The sequence below is a fragment of the Stigmatopora argus genome, chromosome 18, assembly GCF_051989625.1.
Source record: "Stigmatopora argus isolate UIUO_Sarg chromosome 18, RoL_Sarg_1.0, whole genome shotgun sequence".
Lineage (NCBI taxonomy): Eukaryota > Metazoa > Chordata > Actinopteri > Syngnathiformes > Syngnathidae > Stigmatopora > Stigmatopora argus.
This window is the reverse complement of record NC_135404.1, coordinates 8284778-8303152: the sequence shown is the minus strand read 5'-3', so window position 1 is coordinate 8303152 and position 18375 is coordinate 8284778. Positions and strand designations below refer to the sequence as shown.

General features: G+C 41.5%; 1 protein-coding gene across 1 annotated transcript; it reads right to left on the bottom strand.

Annotated features, from left to right (window-relative positions):
* Positions 1-201: 201 nt before the first annotated feature.
* On the bottom strand, positions 202-16436 carry LOC144092999 (vinculin). Its single transcript, XM_077626218.1, has 21 exons — positions 16098-16436; positions 10644-10714; positions 9769-9919; positions 9583-9691; positions 8776-8898; positions 8409-8569; positions 6778-6868; positions 6561-6708; positions 6311-6464; positions 6047-6222; positions 5721-5911; positions 5450-5649; positions 4671-4799; positions 4447-4596; positions 4257-4365; positions 3848-4150; positions 3655-3779; positions 3346-3525; positions 2516-2719; positions 2301-2405; positions 202-1244 (listed from the first exon to the last, which is right to left on the bottom strand). The coding sequence occupies exons 1-21, from the start codon at positions 16263-16265 to the stop codon at positions 1098-1100; spliced, it is 3195 nt and encodes a 1064-aa protein (XP_077482344.1). The 5' UTR covers positions 16266-16436; the 3' UTR covers positions 202-1097.
* Positions 16437-18375: the final 1939 nt, after the last annotated feature.

Here is an 18375-nt window from a genome sequence, read left to right as displayed (position 1 = left end):
TGCAAGAATAAAAAAATGCTGAGATTTGAGATTGCTTATTTATTCAGAGTGGAACTATTTCTTCCTTCCTGTAAAAAAAAAAAACTTAAATTTTCTCTGGAATTGACATGTTTTGCTAATAAAATATCGATTAATGTTCATAAAAAATCTTAATATTGGCCAAATGTTGGCTCCTAAGACTTCCAAATAACAACACATCCCTCAAGTGCTATAAAATACTTTATTACAAAAGAAAAAAAAAGTGAATTATATCAAGGCCCAGTCGCCACTTGAGTACATTTGGCTTGATACAGACACTCCGTTAATAAACACACCTCAGTACAGTATTTGCATAGTGAGGCAGGTGCGACGTTACACTTTTGTGCGCAAAAAAACAAAAATAAAAACCTCCGAAAATGTGTCAATTGCAAAGTCTATTCAAAGGCACGTTGGCAGAATTTATCTCTTAAATAGCATACGGTGATGCTGTGCTTTTTAGTTAGTGTCCTTCCAAACTGATGTTAGTTTTGTGATTTTATTGTCTTACACAGGACATTTTATCCCCAAAAAATCCAGCATTAGCATTTCATGTTGTCACAACTCAAGATAAGCATTTTCTTTGGCGGATATTTTCTAATACAGCATCACTGATACATATTTTTTTGTATAATTATGATGATAGTAGTATTAGTAGTAGTGTAAACAAGTCATTCTTAACTACTGTCAACTCGATTGGTCCGGAAAATCAATGCGAAAAAATTTGGGAAAACACACAATTGACAACAGCTTTTAAAAATGTTTACAGTTGCATATAGATGCCACAGGTTGGCAGCAAAGCAATACTTTTACCTTTTTAAAAAATCGCTTTGACCACAAATATGCATGGGTTTCACTGTATATAGTCTACAGAGGTGAGACACCATCATTGGCACGCTGATGTCAAATTGTACAGCAAATAAATCTATGTTATCCAACTTCTAATCCAAATATATATAGTATTTGTCAACATATTTGTACACACGTTCACAGTCAGAATGGAAGCCTGCTGAGGCTTTTTTTCTGCCTATTTAGTGTCCCGTGGACAAGACAGCACTATAAGGAACACGATGGTCTTTTTTTTACTGGTACCATGGAGTCTTGCGGATCCAGTGCAGGGTGAACCCGGCGTCCGTCCGGATTTTGATGGAAGCTGCCTCGGCCTCTCGCACCGTCTCTTTTACAGACTGCATCAAGTTCTGAGCATTGTGAACCAGCATCTCCGTAGCCTAGATAAAGTTTAGATAACATGACAAGGTATGATACAATACAATGCAATGCAATTTGAACTTAATCAATACATTAAGTTACGATGCCTTGACATTTCAAGATATTATTTGACATGTTAAAATAGAATATAGTGAGATAAGATGCGTCAAGTGGCGTAACGATGCAAAAAGGTGCATTATTGTTAGGGTTATCAATATTATAAATTTGCTTGCAATGAAGAACGCTTTGCTTTATTAGGAATATTAATCATTATTATAAATGTGCTTGAATATTAATCATTAGATATGTATGTGCTTGCAATGAAGAACGCTTTGCTTTATTAGGAATATTAATCATTATCATAAATGTGCTTGAATATTAAACATTATATATATATATATATATATATATATATATATATATATATATGTGCTTGCAATGAAGAACGCTTTGCTTTATTAGGAATATTAATCATTATTATAAATGTGCTTGAATATTAATCATTATATATATGTGCTTGCAATATTGTGCTTGTTTCTTTGGGGCGTGTATTTGGAAATACCCATTGGTGAACCTATCAATTATAATCCCATGCCTTAATATAGGATATTTAGGATTAAGATTTGCAAAAATATACTAATCATTATAATGCCTTACGATATCAAAACATTAAGATATGATGAATGAAAATGCGTTTCAATACGTTGAGATATGAAACAATCTGTTGCAATGCATAAAAATAGGTTAAAATAGGACGGATTATCATAGAATTAGTTACAATATGTAACAATATGTCCTGTGATTGGCTGGTAACCAGTTCAGGGTGTAGCCCACCTCCTGCCCGTGGGTAGCTGGGATAGGCTCCAGCACCCCCATGAAGACAAGCAGTTCAGAAAATGAATGTAACAATACCTTAACATGTCATAATAGATTCCGATATGTAATATGTTGATGAAATACGAGCATATTCATTTTTTCCCCATACATAACTCACTAATTACTGTAGCCTTGAAATTTGACAATAAATAACTTATTAATGAAGCGGTGTTACAACTAATTAAAGAAAAAAATCTCACCTGTTCTGATTCTTCTTCGCTGATGTTGGTCCGACCCAACATGGTGGCCTTGACCGTGGACAGGATCTTGAGCTGAGTACTAATGGTGGGAATGCGTTCACATACCTACAATTGAGGAAAGAATTTAGTTTGAGCAACTCATGCAGCGGTTTGACTATTTATTCACTCCACTTTTTAATCAAAGTGAAACTTTGGGTCGGTTGAGGGAGTCGGACCTGGAGCAGGTTGGTCCGGATGCGCTTGTCAGTGCACTGCTTGGCCACCTCCTTGGCGAGCCGCGTGACTTCGTCGGACGCCTTAGCGATGTCTTTGGCGCACTGAATCAGGGCGCGTTTGTTCCCAGTGACGCCGCGCACCAGGCGCGACATCTCGGCCATCAGCAGGGCCATGCGCTTGGCTGCGCCGATGATATCGTTACCCTACGAAAATAGAACACAAGGGTTGACGTTAAAATTCCCATATATACTTTTCCTATTCTATTTTCGGTTTAACATTTTTTGACGTCACTGTATTTGTTATTAATTTAGCTTTGCTTTTTTTTTTCAACCTCAAACTTTACTTTTACTTTCGATACTTTTCTGTCATGTGTATATCTCCCCACAGTTTTTTCCCTGAATTTCTTTTATATGTAATATAATAATACGTAATATTTGTATTAGCTTATTCTCATTTCTTTAAAAAAGTATTATGATTTTTTGATTGTCAGTGTGTTTTTAACTAAATGTTTGTGCAATTTTATATGTTTTTACAGTACTTTGTTTTACAGCATGTGTGTCTATTTTTTCCAAATTCTCATATTTTTGTACAGTTTCTGTATTTCCCTCATAGTTTTTTGGGGTTGAATATTAGTGTATTATTTGTCTAGTATTTTTTTCTTTTGAATAAAGTGAACCATTTTGTGGCAAAAAGTGGGCTTGTTCCAGACCAACGACCAGCTATTAAATTAGAATGAAAATTAAAATTTTCAAAAATGACCCTAAATCATTACTTAAAACTGAGTCACTTACTTTTCGACTAACTGTGTGCGCCGACGATAAGTGTGTACCTTGCTGGACCACTTGCGAGCCTCGTCGTGAAGCTGCCGGGCAGCCACCATCATGGGCTCGTTGACCATGTCGCCAGCCTCAGGGAACTCCTCATCCTTCTCCTCTGGCGGAGGAGGCCTGGGGGGAGGAACCTCGCCTTCGGGAAGCGGGGGCTTGGGTGGAGCTGGTTCGTCGTTGAGCTGCGGAAGGGTTTCACATATAGAAAATGAATTCACATAGCCATTAAAATCTGGCTCGTACTGAGGAGGATGAGGGCCATTGAAGAGAGAGTGACTCTAATCCTCTTCCGTCGGTTCGGCGACTCTTACGTTCAGTTGATCCAAATCCAGAGGCGGTGGCGGGAAGTCGGGTTCTTGAGGTTGGAAGGCCTCCCTGACCTTGGCAACTGCACCGAGAATTTTGTACCCCGAATCCAGAAAACCCTTTCTGAGGTCTGGAGGAGACAATACAACATGAAAAGGTGGCCCCGAGTCGAAATAACTTTGAGGAAGAATGACATACTTGGATCGTGGATGTTCCCGGCCACGGCTTTGGCGTCCATGACCATGGGTGAGATGGTCTGACTGAGCTCATCGGACGCCGCCTTGACCGCCTCGCGGAATTTGGGGTCCTCAGAGTTCTCCACCTCGCGTTTGGCCACCAGGAGGATGCGGTTGGCTCTGCGAGCGATGCTGGTGGCGCCGGCGACGAGCATCTGCGGCTGCTGCTTATCCATGGCCACGCGGCATTTATCCAAGTCCTTCTTGATGGCTTCCTCCGACGCGTCCAGGAGGGACTTGGTGTCAATAGCCTCGTCCACCAGACCTCGAAAGACATTCAGGAACTTATTGTTTCTTGAACTTTAAAACATAGTTTCATCTTTTTGCTTTGACTTTGTCGAAAATATTCCATGGCTCTGCTTTTCCATTACCTGTCATTTTCTCCACATTGTCAATCCACTGGTTCTTCATGGTCTCGAAATGTTCGTAGGCAGCTTGGTTGCCTGGGTTTCTCAGCAGGATCCTGGCAGCAGACACCACCTGGTGGTGAAAAGAGTCAAGGAGTGAATTTGGAAATGTGAGAAAAAAATTCCCGAGAGCCAAATAGCACGCTCTCTCTACCTGTGGCGTTAAATCTCTGGTAGATCTGACAGCCGACTGGATGCCCTCCACGGTGCTCTTGTTGGCCGTGCCCACCGCGGCCGCTTTCTCCGCGGTGGCGCCCAGCCTGTTGGCGTGGTTCTCAAAATTGGCGGCCCGCTCGTCGAAAACCTGCGCGGCGTCCATTTGGAGAGTTACGCCAACGGCAAAAGCCGAGGGAGAATTGATAAACGGCGCATACGGACCTCATCGCGGTTGGGCGCATCCAGGGGGGCGGTCGCGGCCACCGCCAGCAACTTAATGGGTGTGGTGGTGTCGCTGAAAATGTCAGAAACTTCCTGAGTCATCGCGGCTTGCATTTTCCCCTTCAGGTCCTGTAAAGTGTGTGCAATATTTACTGTTACTTAGCAACCAGAGCATTACAATTTCAACTCCAAATGTGAAATAGTGTGTTAAACATATACGTATGCACATTTTCTATTTTAAAGGTACGGACAATACCTGCATCAAAACGAAAATAAAAGCATTTCTAGGAATTAGCTGCGCAACGTGGGGAGGGGCATTTGATTAATATTGGTACTATTTTAGCCAATGAAATCCAAGAATAAAACATTGGGGGGGTCTGACTGCCAAATTTGTATACGAGTTGCTTAATTCAGTTAAGGTAAATCTACTTGCTTTTATTCATTTTTAATTATTTTTTGTGGAAAAATGTATGATTGTAAATGTATGCAGTGCAAATGTATTTCAAAAAACAAAACGTGGTTAAAAAAAAAGTGTCTACCCACAAAAAAATTACACTACAGGCAAAGGAAAGATAACTGAGCAGGTGTACATTCTGATCTCTTTGTCGCTACAACGAAAATATTTAATTCATGTCTTTATTACGTCACGGTGCTCTAAACTATGAATGTGTGTAGCCAATGTCACAAAATGGCTGCGCTCAAGAGCGGATTGCCTGACAGTCCATAATTTTCCACTGCCTGCCGGTTCCGGTATTCAGAGTTGTCGAGAGTACTCGTACTTTTAGGGCCTCCTGTAGCTCTTGAGCAATTGCTCGCGCTTGAGGGGAGTCACCCTCGCCACGAGCCGCCAGGTCGGCCAACTTCGCCATGAGTTGCTCCACGTGCTCGCATCTGCCCAGTAGCTCCTGCCTGTAGGGGCCGGGCAGGGCGTTGGCCAGCCTGCGACCTTCGGCAACCAGCCCGCGGATTGCCGCCTGGCCTGAGGATGTAAGAGAAATTGGTCACTAATATTGAAGAATTAATGTAGGAGGGGAAAAAAACAGTACAGACCGACGCCATTGTCGTCAATGTTGGGGTTGTCAATCCAGCGCTGGGCTTGCTCAATCTTTCCTTCCAAGTGGACGTCAGCCTTGGCGGGCCTGCTGTTGGCCACCGCTTTGTTTGTCTTTGACTGCAGATTCTGCAAGGCCGTGGCGATTTGTTTGGCAAAGGCTCGGGCTTCCGGGGTGTCGCCTTTTCCCCTACGGGAGAGATCGCAATCTGGATTAACAGCATATGAACCATAAACTCCAAGAAATATGCACTCCAAGTGTTCTAATTGAAAGCAAACTTCTGTTGTATCAATTCCGCCAAAAGAGTCCAGTAGAAGTTCTTACTGTCTCCTGAGATCGGACAACTTGGCGGTCATGCTGGCGATTTCGGCAACAGAGCGCAGAATGTCGTCTCTTTCTTTGGGGTCCTCGCACATGTCAGCGATCTTCTTGGCTTCCATGAGGAGTGCCTTGATGTTGTCCTCCCCATCTGGACCGCCATTGGGGTCAGCTAGCCAGTTCTGCAGAGGCCAGCAGTTAAAAAAAATAAAACTGAATAGGTGTCTTCTGAGAAAAATGTTTTTTTTAACCAATTGTGCTGCAACTTGCCTGGGCAGCGTCCATTTTCTTGGCGATGGCCTGCTTGGAGTTGGTCATGGCCTCTAGCTTGTGAGCGGCATTGGCCACCTTGCCGGTTAGGACGTCTAGACCTTGGGAGACCTGTTGCGCCTTCTGCATGGCAGCTGGGGACGTGCCTTGACCTCTGGGATGGAACAGTGTGGATACAGCAAAGACTTAGACATGCATGTTTCTTGGAACTTGGCTTTTGTAGTTTTAATTTGGCTTAGGGTTTTAGTACCTGGCTCTCATTTCTGACACCTGGTCCGTCATCGTACCCAGAGTTTTGGCAGTTCCCAGAATATCTCTCCGTTCCCGCCCCGTGCACAATTCACCGACTTTGCCGGCTTCGTCCAGGATTTGCCGGATGGCCTGCTCGCCCGCGTCCCCTGCGGACACAAGACTGGAATCAGCGGACCAATCGGGAGCCGTCGTACGGGTTCTCATGACTTAGCTACCAGGTAGGGCGTTGGGATCGCGCAGCCAGTTCTTAGCCTGAGCCATCTTGGAGTCGATGAGGCCCAAAGCTCTTTTCATGGCCTCTGTGTCCTTGAGGAATAAATACAAAGAAGGTAGAACTCAGTCAACTCTGGATGTTAACAATAACCATGTTCATGACATGATGAATGCAATGAACAACAAGCTTTTGTGTTAATCTCAATAGACCTTTTCGGAAGTTTCATCAACGCAAGGAAGCGTCTGAGTACTTCCGGGTGGCAGGATGCTATTGATTACTGCTGAACTGAACGCAAGACGACGACAAATTCTTGTGGGTTTGTCTGGCATATATGGATTCAACAAAACATCTGAATGCAATCATAATTTACCATTTTTTTAATCAACTTGCCATTCATTATCAGAGAACGTCTTTTAGATTGATATTTAGCATTTCGCACCACAACAACATACATGAGGCCTGAAATCATGAGTCAACGCTCAATCCCATGTTCAAACAATTATCTAAAGAGCCTAACCTTGCTCAAATGACAGTTTGTTTACCATGAGTGCTATCTGGAAGTATTCGTGAAAAGGTCTATACTCCCAGAAACAGCAGATCCGATCGGGTTGAGTTTAACATGTGCTCACATAACTGCACACTTCACATTCCAATGATACACATTGGAGATCTCAGATTTTCACACATCACCATGTTAAACCTCCCCACAGCCCACGGTAATCAAAATCCATGTACACATATCACTGGCGCCTGTGCTTGGTCCACAGGAATGGAACTGAGAGAATCTACATAGCAAAGACTGAACTGGGAGTATTAATTCTATCTCAATATCATAAAACAAAGGTAAAAATCCGATGTTAATATAGCTTTTCTTTAAGAACCAAAACAAAACAAACCATTTGCGAAACGCAAATACTTAAATAACTTGCAAAATGTTCTAGTCTCGTCTTCAATCCTCAATTATCCAAGCAAAACAACAGCAAGCAATTTACTCGAGTCCCCCACGCCTGCCACAAACAGTTACATGCAATCAGATTGGAAAAACTAAAAAAAAGACAAACTCCACTAACAACAAAATAAATCTCACAGTTAACCATTCCTCAATCCACACCGCTTTATTAACATCGGTAATCTGATCCACACAATGGAAAACGATTGCATCACAAAAACCACAAGACAGCATAGACACACTCATCAACATACACACATGCTACTGCACAACCAGTGACAGAGAGAGGTGACACTTACCTTCTACAGGGCGGGAAGGTGAAAGGAACAGTACAATGAAAACAGAAGAATAACCACATAAATACGAAGATTGATCTAGAAACTGATACTCAAAAGGAAAATCCAAACCAAAAGGAATAAAATTGAATTAAGAACAAGCAGTTGAGAGGGATGGGAGAAGTGAAGATACATATAGCATGCTCAAATTAAACATTGAAGCTATAAACAGTATATAAACTAATCCATTAAGTGTGTGGTTGATACATTTCAAACCACCTAAAAAAGGTGAAATCCACAATATTGAGATCATAACGCATATATATAAATAAAAAAATGTAAACCTCCATTCTAAAGTTATATAAAGACAATTTTTTTTATAAAACTATGTAGTACTTATGGACGCACCTTGTTAGCCCAGGCATCCTCATCCCAAGACGTGAGCTGCAGCACTCGGATGATCTCAACAATCTCGGCGCTCATCTTCTCGAAAGTGAAGTTGCGGTTCTTCAGAGCTTCCTCTACGCCTTGGCTGCCCGAGGTTTTGGTAGTCACAAAGATTTTGATACCTGCAAAATCACGCAATTAATTAGAGGTCATCAGAAAACACACTTATTTATTTATTCATTATCTATTTGATCTAGGTCTACAATGTCTTTTCCTGTGTCTGTGTTTTCACCTTCTTGCTACTGCAACAAAGTGAATTTCCCCAGTACGGGATGAATAAAGTTTAATCTAATCTAGTAATCTAAAATCTTAACGGCATTGTCGTTACCTGAGATGAGGATGGGCAGCAGCTCTTTGACCGTGTTCATGGAGTTGACGAGCATGACCCGGTGTTCATGGTGAGTCAATTCCTGTTGTCGCTCATCGATCATCTTGGCCATCTTGGTCATCCCTGTGCATTGAAAAGCGTGATATAACTTCATTTGAGTCACTCGGTATAACGGCTATCCAATTAGTATATCTTTTTTTTAACAGAAACTACCCAAGCCAATCACAGGATGGAAAATAAGTCACAATCACTTCATTTTTGGACGATTTAAATTGGCTAAAAGAGAACAGGTTTTTAAAATATATCTGTAAAGCTACGTAGCAACAAAATAATTCAAATATACAAATATATTGCCAAAAGACTAAGAAAAAAAACATAACACTAATCAAAACAGGGGAAGTTCTAGATGTCAAAGGAAAGTAACATTAGGTTAGAAACATGCAAGCTTGATAAGGTCTGAAGTATGGATATAATTTTGGATGTGCCGTTTGTTCCTCAATGAATTGCAGCGCTATTGGATCAGTACTCTTCAAAAGAAGGTGACTTGGACTCAAATATGTGTGATGGGAAAAACTGTAGAAACTGGATTTTGTTCGTGCTGTAGTCGTGGCGAGAGACCAAGCTCATATCATGCACTTTTACATAAGGTAATAAAATGCAACCATTACTATTTTCTCCCATAAGGCCAGAGGGAAAATATCATTTTGGTTGAGGGTCATTGAACCCAAAAGGGAGGAATAAATCGTAAAAGGAATTTATGGGAACCCATAAAGAGAGAGAACCTTTGGATAAAGCCAAGTCAGTTACCTGGTCCTAGGTTCTTTGTGTACGTTATCAGGTCCGTCATGGACTCCACTACCTCCGCGACAGTCAGGTATTCCAGGATGCCTCTGCACACCCGAATTATTTTCCGAACCTGCGTTGAAGGAGCGAAAAGGCTGTTAAATCAGTCTGACGGCTGGGCCATTGCGGCAGCCGGATGTAATGAGATACCTCGGCTTCGTCGAAGGTGAGGAGCAGGTCAGAGGTTCCGGAGAGAATACCCCGGGAGCCGTCGATGAGGTAGTCTCGAGCAGGAACCGAGTATGGGTCGGCTTTAAGCATGGAGGCGGCCTTGACCAACTTAGTGCATGCATTTTCAACCCTGTAGAAGACCGACATTGAACCTTTTAGCTATGTCAGAACGCAGACAAAATTGCAAACACGTAAGGAACTCGACCTCCACCTCAGTTGGCACAGACCCAACCACGTTAACCCAATTGTCTCTGTATTGTATTATCAAACTAAAGTCCTTTCTTTAGGGCATTTTCCACCTGTCTTAGTATACACACGCCCTTCCGAACAAAAAGCATTCATTTATCGGACCACTACAGGTACTATATTTAGGAGACGGCAGCACATTCCAACACATGCGTTGAAGAATGACGACAGGGTGACGATGTGACTCGGAGGCGCCAAATGTGTCGGGTGGGACAACCTGCGGCTGCCAATGCATTTCATCCTTGACCTTGTGTCAGGAGAGGTCTGGGAGGGGTACTGGGGGGGTCTTAAGATATATCCCTTGGCTGTGCTCGCGCTTGGTGACATGCAACAGGCAGCAGCTGAGCTTAATGGTTAAAAGGAGCTTACCAAAACAAACGTTTAAGATGAGCAAAAATAGAAACGGTGGTATACCACGATTTAAGGTACATTGGAAATGCAGTTTAAATAAAAAACTGACAAGGCCATTTTGTAGAAGGCTGTGCACTGTGGCAATGTTATTTCTAGTTCAGCAGGCAAAGACACGGGCGCACTTAACATTCCGAATCTGACCTTTGCATGGGTAATGTCTATTTCATTTCAATCCGAGTGACAAAGAAAAAACTTACTTGATAAACGCTGGTGGCATGTCCCTTTTCATGATCTGGTCATCTGTGGTTTGGACAGTTTCCTTCCCAACCTGGAAGATGCAAAACCAGTTGAAACAATCACATTAAGCACCAGCACCCCTTTTTAATCAATGTCAGCAAAGATCCAATTTGCCCAATGTCCCTGAACGACTAACTTGAATAATTATCCAAAGGTATGTGGTATGTGAGAGGGTTTCTCTTCTGGGGATCCAAATCGTATATTTAGATTTACGATTCAAAATCTATGTATATGTGTGTGGTATCTTCTAGCAGTCTGGATGTCTTTATATCACAGTCATCTGCTTGGTGTTAGGAGACTCATCTTGAGTAAAATGCACATTGCGTACAAGAACAATCCTTATCCGCGTGGATCTATATGTAAAAACAATCAACCACCAACTAAGCCTACCACTTCGACCCTCATGATTACCACAACTATCTTCTGTATTAGCATCTCCAGAGTTCACCAAAGTTGGGTGTTCAAATATACAAGGGCTTGGTAGTTATAATGAGTTAAACAGCTGAACTCTTTAATGACTCGCCCTCCCCCACAGTGACCCAAACGCCATTGGGGGAAGCAACTCACCCATGTCAAACTGCCACGAGTGAGAGACTACACACATTCATGCGGGGGAGGGAGGTGGAATGACTGCATCCCTGCCTAAAAGGGGGGTCTACCAGTACCCCTATACTGAACTTTTTAACTCCTGTTTAAATTTTTACTATTCCATCATTTTGGCAGCAAACTGATCGAGCCAGACGGTGTATCCATTGGTTCTGCACTTCAGCATATAGTTATCATTCCCCTTATGTACAATATGTACCATTATTGAAGTTGATTCTCTGGGTAAATAGTCACCAGGGACCCTGTTGGTCCCCAAAGTGTCAAGCTAGTTAACATATCTAAGGGGGAAATGTGTAAGATGCGTTTGGGCACACTTTCACTTACGATCAAAAGCAAATCTGCCACTGCCACTGTTCCAAAAGTCTTAAACTAATATTTGGTTTCAGTTTCTTCCAACACTATGTAGCCCAGCTGGTTTCTATATCGGCCAAAATCCTAATCTCATCTTCCTCAGTGAAGTGAGCGTAAGAGCCAAATTTGAAGAAAATCCCTTAAGTCAGACCAGATGCTAAGACAGACCAAACACACAAAATGTTGGAGGGTGTTAAGAAGCATGAAAACCCATTAGCGGTTGTCCTAAATTTGTCTTTGCACTGAATTGTTAAGAGAATGCTTATAGTCTTGATTAACCGGTATCAAGTCCAGAAAAGCATTGACTGAGAGATTGGACACTCATACATGGTACAGTGTTAAATGGAAAAGGAAATGCAGGCAGCCAAGTCAGGAAGACCCAACAGCTGTCAGCCCCACCAACACACACACAAACTCAGCTCTGGGGTCTGAGAGCTGACCAAGGGAAAGCCCACTTCCCCTCCACAATATGCACACCTGCAAGCAAGAATTGACAAGGCACTATATTCGGATTTTGGCTGACTCATTACGATCCCGATTCTACCATATTTTCAATACCAGTTTTACTAACACTGATATATTGTTTGGATTCCCACGAGGTTCATTGATAGCTCGGCTGTTGATTTGTCTGGCCTGCTTGATTTACGATAGGTCGTCTTCACCTTGCGCTCGGAAATAGATTGCTGTGTTTGACAGCATCTGGCAGACATGATGAAGGTGTTGACCTTGGGGGGAACGGCCTTAATCACTCACTGTTGATTCAGCATTGGTCAAAGGTCATTTGGTATGGAATGAACTCACTGGCTGCTGCTGAAATGAAAGACCACCTATGCATACCACCAACACGGGTTCCTACTACCATTACTACAACATCTACGACTACTACGATGATGACTATCACCACAACAACGAGCCCTGACACACACATTACAGACTTCGTTAATACAGTCACCAAACTCTCTGGGGACTGACAGCGCATTGTCCTCAAACTAGCCGGCATGTGAGAGGCCCACACTATCTGAGCCGCTTTTCATTTTCCTGGCCCGTTGACGTGTCGTCAACAAAGCCAGTCTATTCTGAAAGAGAGCGCCTGCTTCATCTACGCCATTGCCTCAAGGTTTCCACTCCAATCTGTGTTGCAGTGACATGCTAAGTGTGAAACAATCTACTGATTCATCTTTAATAAATATTGAAAGATCATAAAAGTAGAGATCTACAAATTTCTTCCACACAAAACTGGCCCAAGTTGGACCCCACACCAAAAAACTAAAGAACCACTCCCACAATTTCATACTAGGGTGTGAACTGGGAAGACTCAAAGGTAGAAAGGTGTGTCCTGTGACCTGTCCTTCCTGTTCTAGACTGTAGGAAGACGAGGAAGTGTTTGCCACTGCACCCTTCCCATCTGGATTCTAACGACGAGAACAAAGAGTAGCTTGTGTTCCAGTTTCCATCTGAAGCAAGACGGAGAGTGCCTGATTTAACCAAAAGGTCAACATGTGCCAAAAATGATGCATTAAAAACCATTAAACTTTCCAACTTGTGGTCCAAATTTTAGCAACAATAACCACAATTATTTCAATAAAATATGCAACCGAGCGCCTGCTATCTGAGAATTTTGCAAAACGCAATCTCGGCAGTTTCCAACAGAATGATGAATCTCAATCGTAATTTAACCATTCAGAGATTTGAAAACCATGGCCGAGCAGATCTCCAGGGACAGAGCTAGGATTGTGATTAACACAACACAAACAGGAAGTATACACACAAAAGGAACCCTACATCCCAAGCATTCTTGCCTTTATCCCCAAGTCTATAAAAAGGAACTATAAAAATGATCCAGTGCAACAGGGCTGAAATAGGAACACCAAAGAATGGCTGCCCGGATAAAAGTGCCTTCCCTGCTTACAATATACATATAAGCTCTTTTTTTTTTAGTTTCACCGCCATGGTAGTGTCTTTTTTGCACTAAAATTACACAGGGCAGCTCACATTGTGGCCAGTTTAGAGGTTGTTTATACGTGGCTCACATGTGGGTAATTAAAGCTGTGTCTTTAGAAAAGACACGATTATATCAGGAGAAGGGTATACTTCAAATAAAATGACTAAAGTCTTCTGGTGGAAACTTTGACCTAGTTTTGAGCGGGGAAACTTTGAAATAATTTTATTTGAGACATCGGTAAATAGCTTTGACAAAAACAAGGCCCGAACTGCAAAGACAGAGAGATAACAATTCTTGCCTGCTCATTAAGTTGACAACCATCTTTATCCAAATCTGATTTTACATTGCTTCTTGAAGGGGGGTTCACCGCCAAAGCCCCTCGAGCAAGGATGCATGCTCACTCACTAAAATTCCTCACATTCCCATCATTCACCTCTCATTAGTGTCTAGTTCGTCGTTTCAATCAAACAAACAAATATAACAGAAATTAAACGGTAAACATGTCAAAAAATAAAAAATATTGCACCGATGTAATTTTCCATGAAGAAAAACATTTTGGCACTCACATCTGGCTATTTTTCTTACAATTCCATAGTTATTTCATCCAAAACAATGTATCAGGGCACGCCCACTTTTTTCAGGAAGGTTGGTTGTGATGTCACAATCAGAATTGATGTTCATGTCTTTTTTTTACTAGAGCAGCATGATTGGTGATTGGGCAATTGGAGCCAAGGCACCTGAGAAAAGAAGACTACTGGTAATTACAAATAATTGTTTGCAACCTTATTTTGTGCAGCACTATATATTTGCAAAATCTCCTTGTGCCCTCCGATTGGCTGACAAACGATTCAGGGTGTACCCCGCCTACTGCCATAGTTACCAAGGACATGCTCCAGCACCCCGTACCCTCGCAAGCATAATAACAATCGCCTCTCAAACTCTAGGGCGGCTCTATTGCAAGAGATGATCCATCAGAAATCACTCACAGGAAGTGTGTGTAAAGCGTGTGGTTTGCTACGCAACATGCGGGCAAATGAGGCAACCTCGCCCGGAGAATGTCGGCGAACTATGCAATTAGATTAGATGGCAGTTTCCTGTTCCATGAGGGAAGCAGATCATGGACTCCTCATCTACTTGACATCTGCATGGTAACGATCACTTATAAACGGTGCAATACATTCGGAACGTGGCATCACTGACATTCTGGAAGCAATCACGTCATCGCCAGTCAGGAGCGAGACTGTGCAGGGTTCCATTTTTCTTATGAACTTCGCATGAGTCATCAGCACCAGACGGATCACTACCTTTGAACTGATGTGACATCATCCTAATGTCAATGTTTTGAATTTGCCATGGCAACTGGAAAATGTGACACTCATTGATCAGCCACCCAAAAAAACCACAGAAACTGCAAATTTGGATGATACAATCGTGGATTGGATGGAACATTTTTCAGTGAGGAGAATCCCATTCCCAAATGAACTGTAGTGAACCCCCGTCGAAAGTTCAGATTAGGTTTGGTAAATTCATTAAAAGCACATGATGGACATTCGGACAGTTTGACACAAAATTAACCCTTAAACTAACACTGAGGCTTAACCTACGTAACCATTGTTCAGATGTCTAGAAAACACCACAAGATAGAAACTAACCACACAGAGGAAGTCAATATTTTTTTTCAGTATCGACCAATTGTTTGTTTTTTTATTTCCGCTCTGAATTTACTATTTTACTTTTCAGATGGGGGACAGATGTGGGTTTGTGGAAAACCACCACAGTTGTGTGTCTGTATATGTATGTGTGTTGTAAGATTTAAATAAACATTGACGCTGACTGTTGTGAAAACAGCCTGAAATTGTCATTCTCTATCAGAACTAGCAAAATATGTCAATATTTACAGACTGTTTTTATATAGTAAAAAAACAACCTGACAGTTTAAATACCAGAATAATATGAATATAAATGAGGCACACTTTGATTCCTGCGGCTTCGACTTCAATTGGGTTTAATAATATGATATAATGGAGAGCAGATTGGACATCTATTGGCGTCAATGGCACTCAAACATGATTTACTCCCATTCCCTCCCAGTTCAAATGAATGGCAATGACTTCAATTACAATTAAATCAATGACTTGCAAATATTCTTCACTATTATTATTTCAGTGATTGGCTGCCATTGACGATTCTGGACGTGCAATCCAAAAAAATTGGACGTCTCTCGTTGTGAATGGCAGACAACGGGTAAATGTGCAACGTATGGAGTTATTGTGCTAGGTTGTGCTTACATGGAGCGACAACGGGCCGCAGGGGACATTGTCAAGGGGAAAGGGGCGTCAATCCCTTTGCCCCACTGAAGTAACTTGAGTCGGATTTCCACCTCTCGGATCTCTTTGATATCACACAAAATTGATCCGTAACATCCCAAAAAGTTTTTTTTTCTCGCAGATCTACAGGTAGCCAACACGCCGACGATCGTTGAAAACCCCCCAGTAGAAGTCGCTGGTTTACTCACCCGGACCAGGTTGCTCACCGCCGCCTGCACGGCCGCCACCGGTGTCGTCAAGTCGGGGATCGCCTTGCCATCCACCTCGCCCTCTTCATGCATGATCACCAGATGGGAGATCTGCTGGGCCACCGGCTCCAGGATACTTTCTATCGTCTTCGTGTGAAACACCGGCATGGCGACAAAACTCTTTCAAACACTAGAAAAGAAAAAAAGGAGAAAAAAGTACAACTTCTGAGCACCGGAGGAGGCCGCTTGTCCCAGTCACACGCCCGCTTTCGAGAGACTTTTTCCGCCCCCGCAAGCTCCGACACTCCGCACCAGAACCATCCAACTCCTTTGACTAACATGAACGGGCTTGACGTCACATTACGACGCCCCGCCTACTGACCAATCACAAGGCAGCAAGCTGGGAAGTACTTTCTTCCCATTGGCTGACGCTAGGTCGCTCATCATCCCGAGCCTTCCCTTTCCTTTCCGCATCCCGTATGGAAATCCGAGTGCTACTGTCTGGAATTACGTAATAGATTCTCATGCCCTAAAAAGGCAAATATGTGTGTGTTGTGTTTGTCACATTCCACACGCGGAAATGTAACCGGTTAAACAGTCCCTAGCACATAAATAAATATATATTATTACTTGGTTATCATAGGAAGAATGCCTGGATATACATCAAACTGATAAAAAAAATAAAAATATGTGATGCCATGCCCTTCTATGGGTGTTTTTTTTGGGCAGAATTTGCTGAAATAGTTATTTTGAAGAGAAAAAAAAATCTGGAAATATTATTAATAATGTATAATTTACCTGAAGATGTCTTGGTGCCCAATACTGAACATTCTGAGTTTTTAGATCATTTGATTTAACTAAACTTTGCAATGATGCTTTTTAAAAATGTATTAATAATAATATTTAATTATACCTATACCAGTCCATTTCTGTTACATGATAATGATGAATGATAATGCTTATAATAATACTTGAAATTCAATATATCCCATGAATCTGAAAAAACTAGACAAAATACTTAACTGTGTAGTAAGACTTATAATCAGTATTACAAAGCAAGAAGTATTAATAATTAGATGGATTAATCTCATCTCATTTTCTGATCCACTTTATCCTCATTAGGGTTTCAGGGGGTGGATGATTATTTAAATATACTATTCTCATTTTCAGGGTTTCCCTGAACTGAGGGTATTTAGTTTTTATACTAAATTGATATAAAGTGAATTGATTCAAAAAAGGCTACACAGTTAAATTCAACTGATTTAATTATGAATAATTTCATGAAAATATAAAATATCTCATAATATACGACCTCACTAACATGAAAAGCAGAAAAAGAATTTGCCCGAAATTCCAGCACGAGGAGCTGCGAGATAGCGGTTTGTTTCCTAAAAAGGACAAGCGAGCCCAACGATCAAATCAAGGAAGTTTGACAACTTGTGTAAACACAGAACTGCTGCTTATGTTTTCCTTCCTTATACTGTACGATACAGTGTACTTTTCTATTTTTGCAGTGGGTGCAGCTGCTTGAAGAAGTTGTAAAATTTGGAGAAGGACGTCAAAAAATGTTTACTTAAAAGTATAAGTCTATGAAGTTTTATTCTTCACTAGACAAATAAGCATACTGTAAATGTATGTTTTTACAGTTAAAAAAGTTTTAAGATTTAATATGTACCTGTTCAAAACTTGCTGTATTAAAAACAACTCTTTGAAATTTAGTGTGAATAAAGTTGCACTATATTTTGGAGGCTAAAAGTAATCATAGACTTTTATTTATCATCCAGTTGGTTAACTCAAACATGTATTTATTACTGCAATTGTACTGAAAATATATGTACTTGGGGAGTCAAAAACTAGAAAAATGCTTTACAAGACACCTGCTGAAATATTAAAGGAATACATTTCTTTTTTTCCCACCCAGATGTCTGATTTTAGACATCAGAGACCTCCCACTGTTTTCCAGTTCCTTAGTGATGACAAGACCCTCCCCACTGTGGAATGTGTCTAGCTGATGAAAATTGCTCCAGAATAGATGAAAAGACTTTATACATGAAAATTGCAGTGAAAAGTGTCACCCAAAGTTCACAGTATAGTGGATGGAAGTATGAGAAGTGGCCCCCATCTTGTGGCCAAAATAAGAAAGTGAGCCTAGGTGGTCACTTATAGTACTTAAAATGACCAGCGGTGGCGCTAAAGACGTCCATTTGAAATTGTACTACAACAAGTTGAGTGAACACACACAATGCGTCTTATATGTGAACAAATACAGATTTATTGT

Coding starts and splice junctions, on each gene's coding strand:
- LOC144092999 (XM_077626218.1), bottom strand. CDS start 16,265: ATGCCGGTGTTTCACACGAAGACGATAGAAAGTATCCTGGAGCCGGTG. Junction 9,692..9,768: donor TCACCTTCGACGAAGCCGAG/GTATCTCATTAC, acceptor CCTTCAACGCAG/GTTCGGAAAATAATTCGGGT. Junction 6,709..6,777: donor CGATCCCAACGCCCTACCTG/GTAGCTAAGTCA, acceptor TTGTGTCCGCAG/GGGACGCGGGCGAGCAGGCC.